Source organism: Spermophilus citellus (genome assembly GCF_964194105.1).
Source record: "Spermophilus citellus genome assembly, chromosome: 17".
Lineage (NCBI taxonomy): Eukaryota > Metazoa > Chordata > Mammalia > Rodentia > Sciuridae > Spermophilus > Spermophilus citellus.
The window spans coordinates 63921900-63940409 of NC_138199.1; the positions used below are offsets into that span (position 1 = coordinate 63921900).

Below are 18510 nucleotides of genomic sequence, written 5' to 3' on the forward strand. Positions count from 1 at the left end.
TGTCTCTGAGCCTTCATCCTTCCAGGACATGGGGAAAATTGACTTTGGCCTCCCTTGGAAAATGCCTTCCTTTCCAGGATTGCAAAAGAATCTGAAATTCTCACCCAGGAGAGATGGCGCACACCTATAATCCCAGCAGCTTGGGAGGCTGAGGCAGGAGGATCACAAGTTCAAAGTCAGCCTTAGCAACTTGGCAAGGCCTTGTCTCAAAATAAAAAAAATTAAAGGGCTGCGTATATGGCTCAGTGTTTTTAAAAAATTTTTGTTTATTGGGCTGGGGATGTGGCTCAGGCGGTAGCGCGCTCGCCTGGCATGCGTGCGGCCCGGGTTCGATCCTCAGCACCACATACCAACAAAGATGTTGTGTCCGCCGAGAACTAAAAAATAAATATTAAAAATTCTCTCTCTCTCTCTCTCTCTCTCTCTCTCTCTCTCTCTCTCTCTCCCCCCCCCACTCTCTCTTTAAAAAAAATTTTGTTTATTATTTTATGATACTGTGGATTCAACCCAGGGGTGCTTTACCACTGGGCTAAACCCTGAACCCTTTTCTTTCTTTCTTTTTTTTTTTTTTTTTTTAAATTTTGATACAGGGTCTTGGTAAGTTGCTAAGGCTAGCCTTGAATTTGTGATACTCCTGCCTTCTGAATAGCTGGGATTATGGGTGTGTGCCATGGCGCCCAGCACCAATTTATTCTTCTGTAAGCCACCTGCAAACTGAGCTTGTCTCAATGCAGGGACACACATTTTTAATCAATGTCCTGTGGCATTAGATCCTGCCTTAGGGTCTGTCCTCACTTTGGAAGGCACTGAAATCCACTCTTTTCCCTTTTCCCAGGACCCAGCCCCAGATTCTGTAGAAGTCCCTACACTTTTTGCAAATTCTGGCCCCAACAACTCAAGCCCTGAGGAGGGAGGGTTGGTGTACCAGGAACTAATGGAACAGTTTTTGGCACTAAACCAGATCCTCCCGTGCCAAGAGGTTCCAGGAAAACTAGCACATCCCAGATCAGAAGGAAGTAAGGCAGCAACTGGGGACTTTTTCCTAATGAATCCAATGAATCCTCGGAAAAATGATCCACCAAGGGTCAGCTCTGTGTAGAAAACAAGTGGCAGGGCCTTGGAGGGCTTTTGTTTGTTCCTTTCCTAAAGAGAGGGGAGAAGAATCCAAAATGTGGCATGCACTGGGGTAAACTAGGAACAAACCAAAGAAATAACTAGGAACATCAGACTCATCATTAAATATTAGCAATGCGTACCCTTCAGTTCTGTTCCGGCCAGTTCACCGCAGGGAGAAAAAGGGAAATGATGAAATGGAGGAGAGAGTGGGAGGAAAAGGAGAGAGCAAAGAGAGAATAAGAGCCGAAAGTGAGGAGAACTTCGAAGAAGATGAGAGAAAGGAAGAAACACCATAATATTTCAGAGACAAAGCCACACGACACCAAAGCGCACTGGGGAACAGCAGATGGAAAAGGTTCCAGAGACGAAGCTGAGATTGTTGTCTGAGGGTCCACTACTGTCTTCACACCTTCCTGCTCCCATGAGCCCCTTAGAAACAGAAAGTCAGAGCTGCAGGATGTGGGCTGGTCCCGGCCAATCCTCCTCCCTGGGCTGGGTTGGATGGAGCCTCTCCCTGCAAATTCATGTCTACATGGAGGCTGGGGATGAGGGCTCGTTTGGAAATAGGGTCTTTGGAATGTAGTTATTACCATGGGGTCATACTTGGGGTGGCCCTTGGTTCCACGACCTGTGTTCTTGTAAGAAGGCCACGTGAAAACAGACACCCAGAGACCCAGGGGAGGAGGTCTCTTGATGACAGAGGCAGGGATTAGAAGAGAGGCCAAGAGCCCGTACGGGGCGCATAGATCATCACACCTCGATTTAGACTTCCAATGTCCAGAAAAATGGGGCAGTAGAGTTCTGCTGTTTTACGCCACCTAACTTGAGGGAATTTGTCCTGGAAGCCCTTGGGGGAAAACACACCTCCTTTGGTGGGAGAGGAATCTAGGATGCCCGAGGTGTCCAAGGTCACCAGGTGGACGGGTGGCCAACCTCCTGATCCAACTTACCTTTTTCTTCAAGAATTTTATTTGCCATGCAGCATCCTTCATGTTATCTAAACAAGGCAATAATATTTCCCTTCTATTGTCCGAGTTTATTTTGAAACCATATTTTCTGCTGAGTTTTGAAATCCATATGAAGGGACAATTCAGGCTTTAGAAATCCTTTAGACTAGGAAGCTTTTCAATAAATCTACTGCCTGTTCCTTTGGTATTTTGGATCAGGCTAAGAGTTTATTACTTTTGAGAGGGGAGGGCTGCCTCTTTGAAGGACATTGAGGTCACCACTTGTTTTCCTACGCTGAGTACCTTGGGTTTTATTTTTGTTGTTGTTTTGTTTTGGTACTAGGGATCGAACCCAGCAGATCTCTACCACTGAGCCACATCCCCAGATCTTCTTATGGTTTTTATTCTGAGACAGGGTCTTGCCAAGTTGCTGAGGCTGGCTTTGAATTTACAATCCTCCTGCCTCAGTCTCCCGATTCACTGGGATTACAAGGTGTGCACCACCATGCCCACCTCCTCAGAGCAACTTTGTAAAGGCAAGCCAAGTGTTGCTGGAGTCATTGGATGAAAGACTGTCTTTGAAGTAGATCTGCCACCCCCTTTTTTTTCCAGTGTTGGGGGTGGAACCCAGGGCCTAACGCACGCTAGGCAAGCCCTTTACCAGTAACTGGCACCCCAAGCCCCAGAGAAGACCCTTTGATAGGAAATGTGTGAACCATTATTTGGGATTTTTAGCCGACATCAGATCACACGGTGTCTACATGAGGTTTTAATTATTTAGAAGTTCTTCACCCTTTTTTGGATCATGTCTCCCTCTGAGAAATGGATAAAAGCCATGGATTTTCTTCCAGAAAACCACACACCCTCGCCACTCTTTGACCTTACTCTCAGGGCATTTCCAGGGACCAGGCCCCACTTTGTCCTCCACCCACTGGACCCCAGGTTGAGGCTCTCAGCTTGGAGACTGTCCTCACGCAGCCCGCTGGGGCCTGAGACATGTCCCTCCAGTTCCCCTTTCATCTGTGAACATGGCTGATTCTGGCCTCTGCAGCTGGGGTTTTCTTTTCTACCTGCTAATGCCCGAGGGGGAGAGTCTAGAAACAACAGCGCTGGGGATGGGGAGTCAAGCTTTTGCTGAGCATTTCTGCCTGAATTTCCTCTGACATGGAGGCAGGCAGAAATTCCCAAGGGGCTTCAGCAGCCTGAAGAGGACTCATTGAATCATGTGGCTACAAGACCCGGGGACTGACGGATTTTCCTGCTATTCCTTGAAAGCACTATGTTCTCGCTTGCCTCCGGTCCTTCTAGAACCTTCTCCCTTTGTCTGCTGTGCTCCTCACCCTACCTTTCCCACCTGGTGCCCTCTACCTCTGTTCAGGTCTTTCACTAGACGACCCTCTGCTCTTCCATGTGCCCCCATTTCTGCTTTTTGTTTTCCCGAGATCCTTGTCACACTGTGTTGTCATGGGCACTGCTCATCTGTGTCTCTGCTGGACGGCATGTTCCAGGAGGACGGGGGCCACATGATTCTTGCGATCCTCCTACTCAACATTCAGCTTGGTGTCCAGAGCACAGAGTGTGACAGGTACAAATTCGTCGGGCACACAGACGAATCATGGGAAGCCTCTGTTCAGGGTTGCCCAACCTTGCCGCCATTGGCATCTTGGACTTGGTGACTGGTTGTCATGGTGGCTGTCCTCCCATGGAGGATGTCAGTAGCCTCCATCCTTGGTTTCCACCCACCATGCGCCAGTAGCACATTCACCCAGTCATGACAACCAAACATGTCCCTGGACACTGTTCAGTGGTGACCAATGGGAATAAGACCACGGAGGTTAAGAACTTTTGCTCTAATGAATGACCATTGACCTTGGGGGTCACACTGCCCGTCTGGAGTCTAGATCAGGGCTTGAGTTCAGTTAGTCCATTGATGAACGTTGACAGGGCAACCAGTAAATGATAGGGGAAATGGGTGAAGGACTTCTTGTAGGTCCTCAGAAGAGGGAAAAATTGTACTACACAGAGCTGTAACTAATGAGGCTCCCTACACCCCTGCTCAGACGTGGCTGCTTGGTTCTGTCAGCTGGTTAGGGAGGCTGAAGTCAGGGTCCTGGAGTGAGATCAATTTTTTTAGCCATTAAATCAACTCAGGAAGATCCCTGCTGCTGTGGTTCTGTCCTCAGAAGTAGGTAGAGGAGGGAAATAATTTAAACTCATGCATGTTTTTTTTTTTTTGGGGGGGGGGTACCAGGGATTGAACTCAGGGCACTTGACCACTGATATCTCCAGCCCTATTTTTGTATTTTATTAGAGACCTGGTCTCACTGAGTTGCTTAGCGCCTCGATAAATTGCTGAGGGTGGCTTTGAACTTGTGGTCCTCCTGCCTCTGCCTCCCAAGCCACTAGGATTACAGGTGTGAACCACTTCGCACGGCCAAATGCTCCATCAACAGGATATCCGCCATCCCCACCCGTGACCTTTCTCTGGTGGCAACAAGGGACTGAAAAGTGGATACAGTGACTCTTGGCTCTCACCAAGTCATGGACACATCAGATTTGGAGGTCATTCAAGGTCATGCAATCATCATCTCATACTTTGGTTTCAACCAAGTCCATGCCCCCAAACCTCGAGAATGTATGTTTTTGTGATGGTTTGTGCATGTGCTGAGAATAGGAATCTCTAGCTTTCATCATATTTTCTTTCTTTTTTAAATCTCTGTATTTAAAAAAAAATTCGTAGTTGTAGATGGACAGAATGCCTTTATTTTATTTGTTTTTATGTGGTGCTGAGGATTGAACCCAGTGCCTCACACATGCTAGGTAAGCGCTCTGCCACTCAGTTACAGTCCCAGCCCTCATCATATTTTCAAAGGCATTTCAAACCCTCAAATGTGGCTGGGTGTGGTGGCCCACGCCTATAATCCCCAGCAGCTTGGGAGGTTGATGCAGGAGGATCACTAGTTCAAAGCCAGCTTCAGCAATTTAGGGAGACCCTGTCTCAAAATAAAACATAAAAAGGACTGGGAATGTGGCTTAGTGGTTAAACTCTCCTGGATTGAATCCCTGGCACTCCGCCCCCTCTAACAAAAACCTTCAACTATAAATAGTCATTAGTCTAATCTCTTCATTTGAGAGTAGAGGAAATGGAAGCTCAGAGTTTAAGAGGCTCTTTCAAGTTTCAGTAGTTGGAATCTGGTAGAGCCCAGAAGCACACCCAGACCTCCCTCTACCTCTCTGCCCAGTGGGGTATTCTCTGATGGAGGACTGGACCTGGCAAGGTGTGAGGCATGAGGTCACTAGAGAGGATGGGTCCCGAGGACTGGGGAGCTAGGGAGGAGTGTGCCTTGCTAAGAGGGTGGCGAAATAAAATTCATGATGATGTACTACATTTGAAATTTAGATAAATGAACTATTTGGGGGGTATAAGTATATCCCAAATGTTACATGGGATAGACTTACACCAAAAATCTTATTTATTGCTTATATGAAATTCACTTTGAACTGGATGCCTTAGATTTATTTTTTCATTTAATTTTTTTTTTTTTTTTTTTTTTGTGCTAAATCCGACAACCCTGTGTGCTAAGGATGGCCCTGGAGTCTTCCGCTGGGAAGTGAACGCTAAGCCACCTGCTGATGGGTTTTAATGACTTCCAAGTCTGGGACTCAAACTGCCTCTGGCCCTGACCTTCATCGGAGCCACGTAGGCCCTTGGTCTGTGCAAGGCACAGCCCACGATGAGCCCGTGTGGTTCTCTCTGTGACTGCAGAGGCACCAGAGGGCCTGGAGTGCTATAGGTGTTCTATTTGCGTGTGGCCTCTCAGAAGATGACATTTCACAGATCTGTGAAGAGTAAAGATCAAATTTATTTAATACAACATTCTACAGGGTCCCTGCAGCTATGTCACTGAGGCCATCTTGGTTAGGTGTGCGTACTCCACAGTGCCAAGGGCAGCAGCCCTGCGTCCATGCTCCCAAGACCCCCCCAGAACCATCTTGAGACCTCAGAAGACCATTTTTTTTAGAGAGAGAGAGTGATAGAGGGAGAGAGAGAGAGAATTTTTTTTTAATATTTATTTTTTAGTTATCGGCAGACACAACATCGTTGTTTGTATGTGGTGCTGAGGATCGAACCCGGGCCGCACGCATGCCAGACGAGCGCGCTACCGCTTGAGCCACATCCCCAGCCCCAAGACCATTTTTTTTAAAGCAAGGAATAAATAAAAAAAAAATTAGTAAGAAAAATACACATTTCATTTTCCTATTAAAAAATACTATCTGCTGTAGGCTACCATCATCTCATCCTTTGGCCCTCAGCAGGGAGAAGAAAAGAGAGGATACAGAAAACCGCCCAGAACACCTGTGCCTGCCCCTCCGGGTTCTGCTGTGAGCGGTGCCTGTGTGAACTGGGCTTCAGGTCGGTGGTTCAAAGGAGGTGCTCCCAAGCCACGGTGTTCTCCCACTGTGGCGGGTGACGTCATAGAGGGGACAGACAGAAGCTGTATGGCCAGCACTGTGCACTTCCAAAGAACAAGGGCTACCCAGGGCTACAGGCTTTTGAAGGACCACAGGAAAAGAAAGAAAAGAAGAAAAAAAACTACCCTAAAACAAGCTGCCCCCAGACCAGGCCATTCACTAGAAGTAACTGACTATAAAACAAAACCAGATTCAGTGCAGGAGGGTACATGGGAAAGGTTTTTTTAAATCTCCGTACAAGACAAAGTATTCAAGTTTCGGAATATCCCAATGGCCTGTTTACCCTGAACTCCTTCTGCTCTTCCAAATTGCATGGATGCTCCTGACTTCTTCATGCCCAACGTTAACACAGCAGGGTGGACACAAGAACTGGTGGTTTGGCCGGAGGAATTGCTATGTTCGGAGGGAGCAGGGCAGGTCATAAATAAATGTGCAGAACTCTTGGAACACAGGAAGCATCTGCTCCTCTTGGGGGCATGGGTGTCCTCTCGGGGATGAGCCCTTGTCTTCATGGTCCTAAGTCCCATCAAGGGAGCCTTCCGTTCTCTGTAGTGACAAGAAACAACACAAGCTATGGTCACACCCCTCAGGATTGAAGGTTGCCCTGGGAAGTAACTCGGTGGTCGATTGCTCCTGGGTTCAAACCCCAGTACCGCTCTGCCACAGATTCCATCCTGCCTTTAAAAAGGAAAGAGATTCTGATACACTCTGATGAACCTTTTAAGAATTAAGCTAATGAAATAAGCCAGGAAGAAAAGGGCAAATGTCAAATGATTCCCCTTGTACGATGTACAACAGTGATCAAATTTACAAAGACAGAAGGTGGCATAGCGGTTGCCGGGGGGCGAGGGCAGAAGCAATGAGGAGTTACTGCTTAATGGGTACAGAGTGTCAGTTGGGGATGATGATAAGTTCAGGGCATGGAGAAGGTGTTGGTGGCACAGCAATGTGAATGCAACTGATATAACTGAGATATATATCTATATTTATTTTGCAGTACTGGGGGTCAAATCAGTGCCTCATGCATGTGCTAGGCAAGTGCTCTGCCACTGAGCCACACCCCAGCCCTTGAATTATACACATTTATTTTTCCAGTACTGGGGATTGAACCCAGGTGTGCTCGCTCTATCACTGAATTGCATCCCCAACCCCAATTTTCAATTTTGTTTTGAGACAGTCTTGCTAAATTGCCCAGACTGACCTTGAATCTGCAATCCTCCTGCCTCAGCCTCCCAAGTCCCTGGGATTACAGGTGGGTGACACCACGTCTGGCTGAATTATATGTTTTTAAATGTTAAAATGATAAATTTCAGGTTATTTATATTTTACCATAGTAAAAAGTTTTGTTTTCTTTCTTTCTTTTTTTTTTTTTCTAATTCCTCATGTCTTCTTCTAGTGTTCTTTAACTGACTCAAAGGTACTTGTGTCACTTTCCCGCCTACCACCTGCCTGGGCCCCTCTCTGACCCAGCACTCTTTCCTAAGCTGAGGATGCAAGAACCTGCCCTCAGGAACTTTGTGTTCCATCAATTACTGACAGCCCTAGATCAAGTCTCTCCCCAGACACCTCGACTCTCCCTCTTTGGGGACAGATAGTGCCCAGGGCACTGCTGTAGGACCAAGGCCAGAGACGGAAAGGGCTGGGCCATAGTTGGCAGGGCCTAGGATTTTGAAGTAAAGGTTAACATGCCCACACCCAAGGACTGGATTTGCTGTGCTTGAGTCAGAGGCTGTCAGCCTCCCAAGTACAGCCGCGGAATCACTCTGCTTCCCGTCAGAACATGATATGGACCTCCTCAAGGGGCGTTTTGCTTTGAGCCTCCCCTGGGATCTCTAATTTCTACTTCTAGAAAGTCCTCTGAACATTTCCCATATACTAAGACTGTGCTAGGTGCCCATTTAATCCTTGCAACAACTAGGCAAGGAGTTTTCATGTCCCCAGTTCATAGGTGAGGAAACAGAGGTCTGGAGGGAGTAAGACATGGCTCTGCAGCTTGTCAGGGGGAAGTTAAATTTGAATGTGAATCTCCAGTTCCTAAGTCAAAGCTTGGTTTTGGCTGAACCCTAGGCCTTGGGGAAAGCAACTGTTACATTCCCCAAGTGTGGCAGAGGCATTTCAGGGCCAAATAAAGTTAAATCCCCCAAGCACATTCACTATGGCCAACGTGGTGGGTGGAAAGGGCTTTAAAGTGGATAACCAACGAGTTTCTATGGGGGTTTGCATGGTTTCTCATTTAGACTCTAAGAAAATCCTAGAGCTGGACTTGGTGGGGGCACACCTGTAATCCCAGCTACTCTGGAGGCTGAGGCAAGAGGATCAAAAATTTGAGGCTAGCCTCAGCAGCTTAGTGAGACCCTGTCTCAATATAAAACACAAAAGGGGCTGGGGATGTGGCTCAGGAGTAGAGTGCTTGGTTAGCATGCGTGAGGTTCTGGGTTTAATCCCCAGTACCCGCCATGTCCCTCAAAAAGAAAAAAAAATTAGTAAGTGGTCATTGTTGTTGCTGTCAGGCTGCTGCTGATGCTCTCCAATTTGTAGATGGGGAAACTCAAAGAGGGTTGAAGAGCTGGAGAACCCACTCTCCAGTCTCCTGAGCCCTGCTACTGGGCACGTTTCCTTGCAGCTCAGCTTCCTGCAGGCCCCGGGAAGGAGAAAAGCGAGCTATTACTGACAAATGCCTTTTTTTTTTCTTTTTTTCTTTCCCCCATAAGAAAACAGGTTCTCGTCAAGATCTCAAGACCCTTGCAGGTCCAGATTCTCCCCCTTCACTTAGGCACAGGGTGTTCTCTTGCACGTTATCTGTCTGCATTGGCCGAAAACACAATTTATAAACAAGGCAAAAATGGCAGAGGAAAAATGAAGTCAGAATGTGCCATTGAAGCAAGTCAAACAATACCAAATTAGTCGCTGGCTAAGTGGCTGTCTCATTGTTAAGATATTTCCTCCAATATGTTTTCAGAAGCAACGGCCATTAAACAAGAGCGGAATGATCGCCAGGTTTGATTTCAGGAAGGAACTCCCCTCCCATTTCCCCTCGAGGCGATTCAATTAATTTTCTCTGGACCCGCTCGGCTGGGGCTGATTATTAGGGAAACTATACCTGCTTCTTTTATAAACAAAATCCACTCGCTTAAAGATTCAAAATTCCATTCCCGCCAACTGAGAGCCCCTGTCTCCCGCCAAATGCAGGGACAGGACCAGCCTAGGTGAGCTCTAGGGAGCCTCCTGGGGGCAGAATTCTGGGGGCAGACCCACCAGGAAAGGGAAAGTTCTGTCTGAACTGGAGCTTGGAATCTTTGTCCAGAGAGACCCTTTGGATGGAAGACAAAGTAAATATGTTGATCCTGCAGGGTGTCTATCCCCATGGGCAGCAGCCCTGCCCTGGGTGGACATAGCCCTGTCTATCTCAGCAGAGATAGTTTTATCAGGATCCCATACTGGCCAGGGAGCAAAGATCCCACTCTCTTGAGGCCTTGATTACTAGGACAGTGGCTTTATTCCACGGGGAGTCTTGGGTTGCAGGCAGCACTGGCTGGGAGCCTGGAGACCTGGCCCTGGGGGATGCTGGGCAAGTGATCCACCAATGCACACCTCAGGTTTTCCTCATCCATAAACAAGGCTCCCTGCTTCTCCGGGGCCATAGTCTCTTATTTCAGGAGTCTGGCTGGGTGTAGGCTAGAGAAAAACTTCCACTTCATTCCTCTCTTCCTTAAATTGATAGCTTTCTTCCACAACAAGAATGTCAGTGGCTTCCTGTCTGTCACAGGCATAATACGCTCTGTTTTACAAGAATTCAGACTTGGGCAAAACAAAGGAAGCCGGGGGCCCACTGGAAGGGCTAGCAGAAAACTTGCTGGAAGTTCTTCCCAGGCTGAAAGAAGCAGTTTATGAAGCAAATTCCTCATTTCTTAAGAGAACAGCTGCCTGGTTAACTCTTGCTTTGCTGGGTAGCTTGCAGAAAGGTTGAGAGTGGGAAGATAGTAGGAGACAGGCCTTGATATAGTTTGAACTGGGTCTCTGTGTCTTTCTTTAAAAAAAAAAAAAATAGCTGACTAGGGTGACATAAACCTAAAATCCTAGCTCTTCGGGAGGCTGAGGCAGGAGGATTGCAAGTTTGAGGCTGGCCTGGGCAATTCAGTGAGCCTCTGTCTCAAAATAAAAAGTAAAAAGGGCTGGGGATATAGCACAGTAATAGAGAGACCTTGGGTTCAATTCTCAGTGCCGAAAAGGAAGGGGGAAAAAAAAAGCAATAGGTACCCTAGATTCCCAGTCTTCTTAGAGGATTTCCAGGGTCCCTTTTCATATGTGGGTTGAGAGATAATGATGGAAATAGTGGAAGAAAATATTCAAAATCCGAATTGGCCCGGCTAATCAGAGGAGCCCAGGGTTCCTAGTCTAAAACAGCGTGGGGGTGGGAGGGGGATTAGGGGAAAGCAGGCCCTGGGAGGGTCAGGAGAGATTTCACCATTCCACAGAAAACTTTTTAAAATGAGGTATATGAAATGTGTACTTACAGAATATCTGTTTTCCATGAAATCTACAAAACAAAGGATAACAGGTCAGTAAGTAATTCAAAGAGACACTGGGGCTTCCCGCCAGATCTCAGGGGCTGGAACAGGTTGGGGAAAGAGGGTGGGGACAATGATACAGAAGGGGACACCAGGCCATATTCTGACTCGGTGCTCCGGTTTATAGCTCCTTTACCCTGAGACCTTCAAGCTCCCTACGGTATACAAGTTATATAAGATGTATAAGTTATAACTTATATAAGATATATAAATCCCAAGACACCTCTTTTTTTAACATTTTAAATAGCTTTTTTTTTTTTTAATTTAGTAACACTCTTTTTTTTTTAAGGGAAATATTGTAAACGAGAAAGGAGAAAGTAGAAAATAAAAATGATCTCAGATCTCATTCTCTGAATCCCACTGACACTTTTTCCCTGTCATTTTCTGCTATTAGTAGGCATTTTTTTTTGGGGGGGGGGCGGGCATGCAGTTACAATTATATGAAATTTTATATCCTATCTTTTTTTATGTAATGTGCTTTCTACATATTTTCTGGTAACCTCGTAAACATGATTGTTAGAGTAGCTACGTCACAATCGTTAAGTGGACGTGCTACTGTTTACTTGATGATTTCCTTACTTTAAAAAGTTAGATTCTTCCCAAGATTTTGCTATTTGAAGTTATACTGTCAGCATCTTCTTTGGGAGTAAAGATGTTTCCCTATTTCAGACTATTTGTCTGCCTATTCCCAAGAGTGGGATCAACAGAGCAGGAGTATATATGTGGCCAAGGCTCTTGGCATATATATAGCCAAACTATCTGGAGGGCAGGGCAGGCCCTTCCACTTTCCCTGGAGAGTCACGTCTCAGTTCCTAGGAGGCCCATTGTCTTCTTCCTGGAAGGCATGCTGTGGTTGGTTGGCCATGCCAGGCCACCATCGAGCAAAAGGCCCCAACCAAATGTCAGGAAGAGGAGAGCGAGGGTGAGAGAAGCCAAAGATGACAGAAAGCTCTGCGAGGAGGGAGAGGAGTCACTGCCTGTGTTGGCTAGAGGTGGCTTTCATGCTCAAGAGACCAGGGATTGGTTTACCGCTTTGAGCAGGACCAGGCCCTAACTGGTACCATCCATGGGCTGTGTGTGGACTATGTTGCTCATTGTAGCCTAATGAGGGGATAAGTCTGGCATTGGGAACGTCCCGTGGCACCCCCACAGGGACAGACCACCTGATGCAGGTGAACTTCCCCCTCAAGTTCTGCCAGAGATCCCACCCAGCACCTGAGATGGGTGTGACCTGCCAAGATGTCAATCAACCTGCTGACTGCAAGACCCCATGAAGCCAGACTGCCCTTGAAACCTTATCCCTACCTTTGACGTCCCCCCTTAAATAAACCCCCTGAGCCATCTTTCCTTTGTCTAGTTCCAGCTCCCATGTGGACTAGATCTCTCGGGGACTTTGCTTTTGTAAATACATTTCTGACTATTTGTGTTTTGCTCTTCACTAATTATTTGAGTCTTTAAGGTTTAGGGGGGCTTACACCTCCTGAGCAGGAAGAAGATGCTGGCCTTTGCCCCCACGAATCCTGAATGGTCAGTGGCTCCCGTGTTGGGATGGATTTTCCAGAAAGCCCACTGCAGACAAAGACTTGAGGACAGAGTAGGGAACCTCTTCAGCTGCCTGGGGAAGGCCCCCAGGTTCAAACCCAGTTCCTTCTAGATCTTGGGCTATCTCAGGGACCATCTGTCACAGCAGGAACCACAGTCCATCTGTTTCTCTAATTTAAAAATAGCCTGTTTCTGCAAGTTCCCCCCAGCCCCATCATCTCACACTCAATTTGTGCCCTCCCTTCTAGAAGAAACAGGGCCAGAAGTTCCTAAGGGGCCCCTCTTCTGTCCTACCTGGGCCAGAAGATGGCACAATAGCCAAGGGTTGAGCCTAGTGTCACCTCTGCACATTGAGCCAGGTTGCAGGCAGCACTTCCCAACCCAATTCTGACTGGGAGGAACCAAACCAGCCTATGCACTGGCTCTGCCACAGTCCCAACCAGACACAAGGGAGAAAGCGCATCAAGGCCGTGCTTCCTAAAACAATTTGAGTGTGGATCACTAAAAATTCAAATATGCGAATACTACGATGAAACACCAAGTCCATGTCCACTTATAGTTTTTGGTAATAGAACCAACATAAAAATAGAATTTGATGGTAGCATTCTGTTGTTGTTGTTGTTGTTTTGGAGCTAGGTAGTCTACTAAGGAGTTACATCCCCAGACCTTTTTATTTTTTATTCTGAGACAGGGTTGCCTCAAAACTTACGATCCTCCTGCCTCAGCCTCCTGAGTACCTGGGATTCCAGGCGTCGCCCCATGCCCTGCAGCATCCATATTTTTCACAGGTGCCTTTTTTTTTTTTAATCGTCTTGCATGCTGAAGGAGGAAACAATCTGGGGGGCAGGTTGGCAGTGCCCCCTGACCTGGCTGGCCTGGGGCCTTGCAGGATGGGTGGGGACTGACTCTCAAGTGTTCTTCTCTCCCTCCAGGGGGGACTTGGCCCAGAGGCCTCCTTTTCTTTGGTTCTTTCCTGATGACCATTTCCTGTTGTGGCTGTGCCGTGCTGTAGGTCCCAGCCCTATCTGTTGAGTCAGACGGGGTCCCCTCCTCATCTGAGGACGGCTCACTCTGTGCCAGAAACTCAGACATCCATGATGTTTTTAAGGGAGCAGATACCCCTGGTCCTCACCACGTCCCCTGCCACCCAGTGTGCCAAGGGTAGCTTTTCTGAGAACAGCCCCAACAGGAAATGATCCCCCTAGGGTGGCCAACACGAATGCAGCAGGAGCACAGTGGGTTTGGCTCCTGAGAAGCAGAACTTAATTCAGATCTGAGGGGAAACTCGGGCGTAGGAGAAACTATCTGTGGGGTCTTATAGTCACATTGTGGATTAAGGATTAGAATCAGCTGTAAGGGACCCACGGACTAACTCTGGATGATCCCCCAGGCAGCTTCAATATGTTCAGGGGGACGGGTTGGGGGTGACCAAGGCAAAGACGAATGACCCCTACTTCCAGAAGCCAGGACCTTGAGACTCCCTGAATGTTATGATTGGAAGGAATTTAAGATCATTGGTTTGACCACTACTTCATTCAACAGGTATAAACATTGCGTTTGGCCAAATTCACAGAGACAGAGGGCAGAAAGGAGCTTTGGCAGGAGCCAGGGAGAGCAGAGTCTTTGGTTCTTGGGCGTGGAGGTTCATCTGAGAGACATGAAGAAGGTTAGAAAAAATGATGGCTGCCCAACAATGTGACTGGACTTTGTGCCACTGAACTGCACATTTGAAAATGGCAGGTGTTGTGCATATTTTAGAACCATTTTCAGAAAGAAAGAAAGCTAAGCTTAGAGCTGAAGCCAAGAATGCAAAGACCAGGTGTTTCCCACAGGCTGTGAGCACCCCATGAGGATTCCTGGTTGTCCCCAAAGTCTCTCCAGGCCCTGCCCTGGGGCTCCTTGGAGGCAGGCTGCCCATGCCCTTTTGCTTATCTAGGGGATCGGTTTTCCTTTATATCACTCAGGGGACAAGGGGGCATAAGAGTGAGAACAACGCCCTATGAGCCATTTCCCAAAATAGTCAGTGCTGAAGTACTGCCAGTTAGAAGATGGTGCAGAGGAGAGGAAGGAATGTGACCTCAGGCCCTGCTCTGCACCCACCAGGCCCATTGATCCGTCTGCCCGGCCACCCACCCTGGGTCTGTGTTTTGGGAGTCAGCCCCTGCCACGCACACAAATTGTTTCTGGGTTTTTCCTGCCAGTCAACCCTGAGTGATCGTGCCAGGGTTCCTAGAGAGCAAGAAAGACCCTTGGCCTTCCAACAAGAAGCAGCATCTGTGTGGCACAATTAGGATGGAGGGAGCGCAGAGGGTCTCCCACAATGATTAGCTTGTAGAATGATTCTCAAAAGTAAGTTCTCCAAACCAACAGCACCAGTCACGGGCGAAAACTGTGTGAGAAATGCAAATTCTCCAACCCACTAAGTCAGAAATTCGACAGCTGGGGCCGGGGTAGGTTGCCAAACAAGCTGTATTTCAACAAATCTTGAGAACTGTGGATCCAGAGCATAGCCTTTCTGCCTCTTTTCCCAGAGAAGGCGACTGAGCCCTTGAGAGGGTCCATGACCTGCCCAGGGTCACCCAGGCCACACAAGGATGTTATTCTTAATTTCTAAAGTAGACAGAGTTGGATTCTCTAATGAAGCTGGTACTGGAAACCAAAGCAAGGAAGATGGCCAGTGAGAAGCATGTATCCAGTTGGTTTGGCAACACAGAGAAGAAATGGGAAGAATTGGAAGAGTACCACCACGGGCCAGGCTCCACTGGGTTCAGTCCCTGCTGCGTCACCGGCTGTGGGACAAGGACACATTACTTAACCGTTAGGCCCACCTCCCCCATCTGTAGAGCAGGAATGATAATCAGGCCCCATCAACTCTAGGCTTGAGGAGGAAGTGAGGATTCCCAGGTCTCGCGCACAGGGGTGCTCAATAAATGTTGCCTGTAACTACGAAAGGCGAAAGGGATGCTCCAAACCTGAAGGGAATTGGGGTACAGAGAGAAAAATTAACATGAAACAGAAGAGAGAGGCAGAGATGGAGTCGTACCAGGAGCAAGGAGCTGCTGAGGAATTTGGAGAATGATAAAGATTTGGAGGTGCCAGGAGAAAGGGTTGTTCTTCATAAGCTCTGGGGGAAGGGTGGGTAAAGGAATGTTAAGGATGAGTGTGGGAGGAGCCCAACGTGGGTGGAATATCAGTGGCTGAAGGATCTGGCCCCCTAGATGATCATCTGGCTTCCCCCAGGCAGACAGGGACCCTGTTTGGGGGTGGGGAGTAGAGAAAAGGGGATTACAGAGTAGATAGTTTCACTAAGGGAGTCCCGGAGGACTGAGGAAAGACATCCTCAAACCTGTCCTTTAGCAAATCAATAAGAGGAAGAGGAATGAAAAGGAATCAGATGTGGCCTGTGGTCTTTTCTCCTTGAGCAATGGCCAAAGGAGAATACTCAGAGACAGGAAACCCCTTGGACCCGAGCCTTCTGGGAGAGGCTGGGGGCACAGCATTAGGCAGCTGCAGGCCCCAAGGACTACAGCCCATGTAAGACTCAGGGCTCTCTCTACCCTCAGCCCCTGGGCAGGCTACAGACCTGCCAGGTTAGAGAACAGGCTGCAGAGGACCCAGCCCTCACTGCCCTGCTTCTCCCCAGGCCTGGAAGTCTAGAGACTAGTCCTGTTCTGGGCAAGGTACTGCACTCTGTAGGGCCTGAGTTCCTCCAGCAACTTTGGAAATTTTAAAGTAAAATTGAATGATGCTCACCATACGAGGGGGTCACACACTGACTGCTTGGAATAATGAATGCCACAGCCCCAGATCCCATTTCACCCTGCTTTCTCACTCAATACCACCGCTGTTCAGAAGTGGAAGAATCCGAGTCTCTGGGGGCTGAGACTTCTTGGTGGAAGTCACACACCTGGTAAGTGCAGTACCAGGACAGGGGCTCCCTGTCTCCTCCCCACCTCGAGAACCTACAAGAGCTGGCTTCTTACAATGCCCCTGTTTCCAGCCTAAGAAGTCAGTTTGCAACAGCCACGAGGACCTGCTGGAACAGCTGGCTGCCTTAGGAGATCAGAAGAGGGCACTTCAAAATAGGCCATTTTGGCTTACTTTGAGCTAGAGGTAAATGAACATCGACAGATGCCAAAAGGAGTCTCCTCAGGGCTTCCTTATTTGATTAAAAGTAATAACTTCTGAGACCAGGGGATTTTCTCCCAGGGATATTTCAGGGCCATGAAGATGGAGAGTTGGTGCCAAGATGAACCTACACCAGCAAATCTTACTCCATTAATTTCCCCCAGATATTTACCTTTCCATTTGCTCCCCTTGGAAGCCTCAAGCCCCTCATCCTTTGTTTTGTCACTACTTTATAAATTTACTGTTCTTTGTTAAGATGCTATATAGACCCCAAGTTCTAACCACTCTTTTTGACTCCTGGAAGGGCTGATTCTTAGAGACTTGCTTGTTGTGTGACCTTGAACAAATATCTTAACCTCTCTATGCTTCAGTATCCTCATCTGCAAAATGGGATTTGTTGTGAGGGTGGAGAGATATGATGGAATAGGCCACTTAGTACATGGAGTAAGTGCTCAACTATGAGCTTTTGAAATAACTGAAGCAACTGAAATTGAATACTTCAGCATTGACCCAAGAGAGTGAGCAATCCCCAAAGACATTAGGAAACTGATGAGGCATTTTATACAATTGACCAATGGGTTCAACCTTGAACACTACCTCTGACTTTTCTGTTCCACTGAACAAATATAGAAAACAACCCAAAGGCACCAGCAGGGCTGGGGATGTAACTCAATGGTACAGCTTTTCTTTCTGAATTTATATTTTGCTAGCTCTGAATAGGTTTAAATAGGCACTTGAACCAAAAATTCCCCAGCAAAGGTTTTCAAAAAGTGTTAAGTCCCACAAGTGGCTAAGTTCCTGCTCTATTCATGAATATACTTTTTATTTTAAACAAAGATGCATTAAAGAGTAATCACTCTGAGATAAAAAGTAGGCTCATCAGGTCATTGAATAGTTCCTTTAAAGACAGTGTTTCTTGCCAGGTGCTGTGGCCCATGCCTATAATCCCAGCAGCTTGGGAGATTGAGGAAGGAGGATCACAAGTTCAAAGCCAGCCTCAGCAACTTAGTGAGACCCTGTCTTTAAATAAAATATAAAAGGGGCTGGGGCTATGGCTCAGTGGTTAAGAACCCCTGGGTTCAGTCCTGGTAAAGAAAGAAAGAAAGAAAGAAAGAAAGAAAGAAAGAAAGAAAGAAAGAAAGGAAGGAAGGAAGGAAGGAAGGAAGGAAGGAAGGAAGGAAGGAAGGAAGGAAGGAAGGAGAGAGAGAGAGAAAGGGGGGAGAGGGGGAGAGAGAGAGAGAGAAAGGGGGGAGAGGGGGCGGAGAGAGGGGGGGAGAGAGACAGAGAGAGAGACAGCGCTTCTCAAATGTGGGCAGCATCAGAAACCCCTGAGAGCTTGAGTTTAGATTCCGGAGAATCTGATTCAGTGGATGTGGGTCTGACCGAGATTGCTGCTGCTGCTGCTGGTTCATGAACCACTCTGAGTAGCACTTTTTACAGGTGTTCTTCAGCTATTAAGGACTCCATTTCAAAGAATTCACTTACATAAATGTCTACTGTACAAAGCAAGAGATTCAGAGGTAGATGTTTATACCTTTTGTACCTCTATGGTCCCCCCCCCCCCCCCCCCCCCCCCCCGCCCAGTGCTGGGGACTGAATCCAGGGCCTGTACAGGCTGGGCAAATGCTCTACCATCGAGTTACATCCCCAGCCCTGTTTGTGTCTTTAGGTTGCTGACTTCCTTTCAGAATTTAAAAGTACTCTTTGTGGATTCCATTTCACCAGAATTGAATACA

At 47.5% G+C, this 18510-nt stretch overlaps 1 protein-coding gene across 3 annotated transcripts in view; it reads right to left on the bottom strand.

The window, feature by feature from the left end:
* Positions 1-6847: 6847 nt before the first annotated feature.
* Positions 6848-18510, bottom strand: part of PECAM1 (platelet and endothelial cell adhesion molecule 1) — a 62678-nt gene continuing 51015 nt past the window's right edge. For 2 of the 3 annotated variants that reach the window (XM_081272688.1, XM_081272687.1), the window contains 2 exons: positions 11051-11073; positions 6848-7082 (listed from right to left, as the gene is read on the bottom strand). In XM_081272688.1, coding sequence (XP_081128814.1) covers positions 7053-7082; positions 11051-11073 — 53 coding nt within the window. In that variant the 3' untranslated portion in view covers positions 6848-7052. The remainder of the gene's footprint in view (positions 7083-11050; positions 11074-18510) is intronic. The other variant, XM_081272686.1, reaches the window with a different exon arrangement.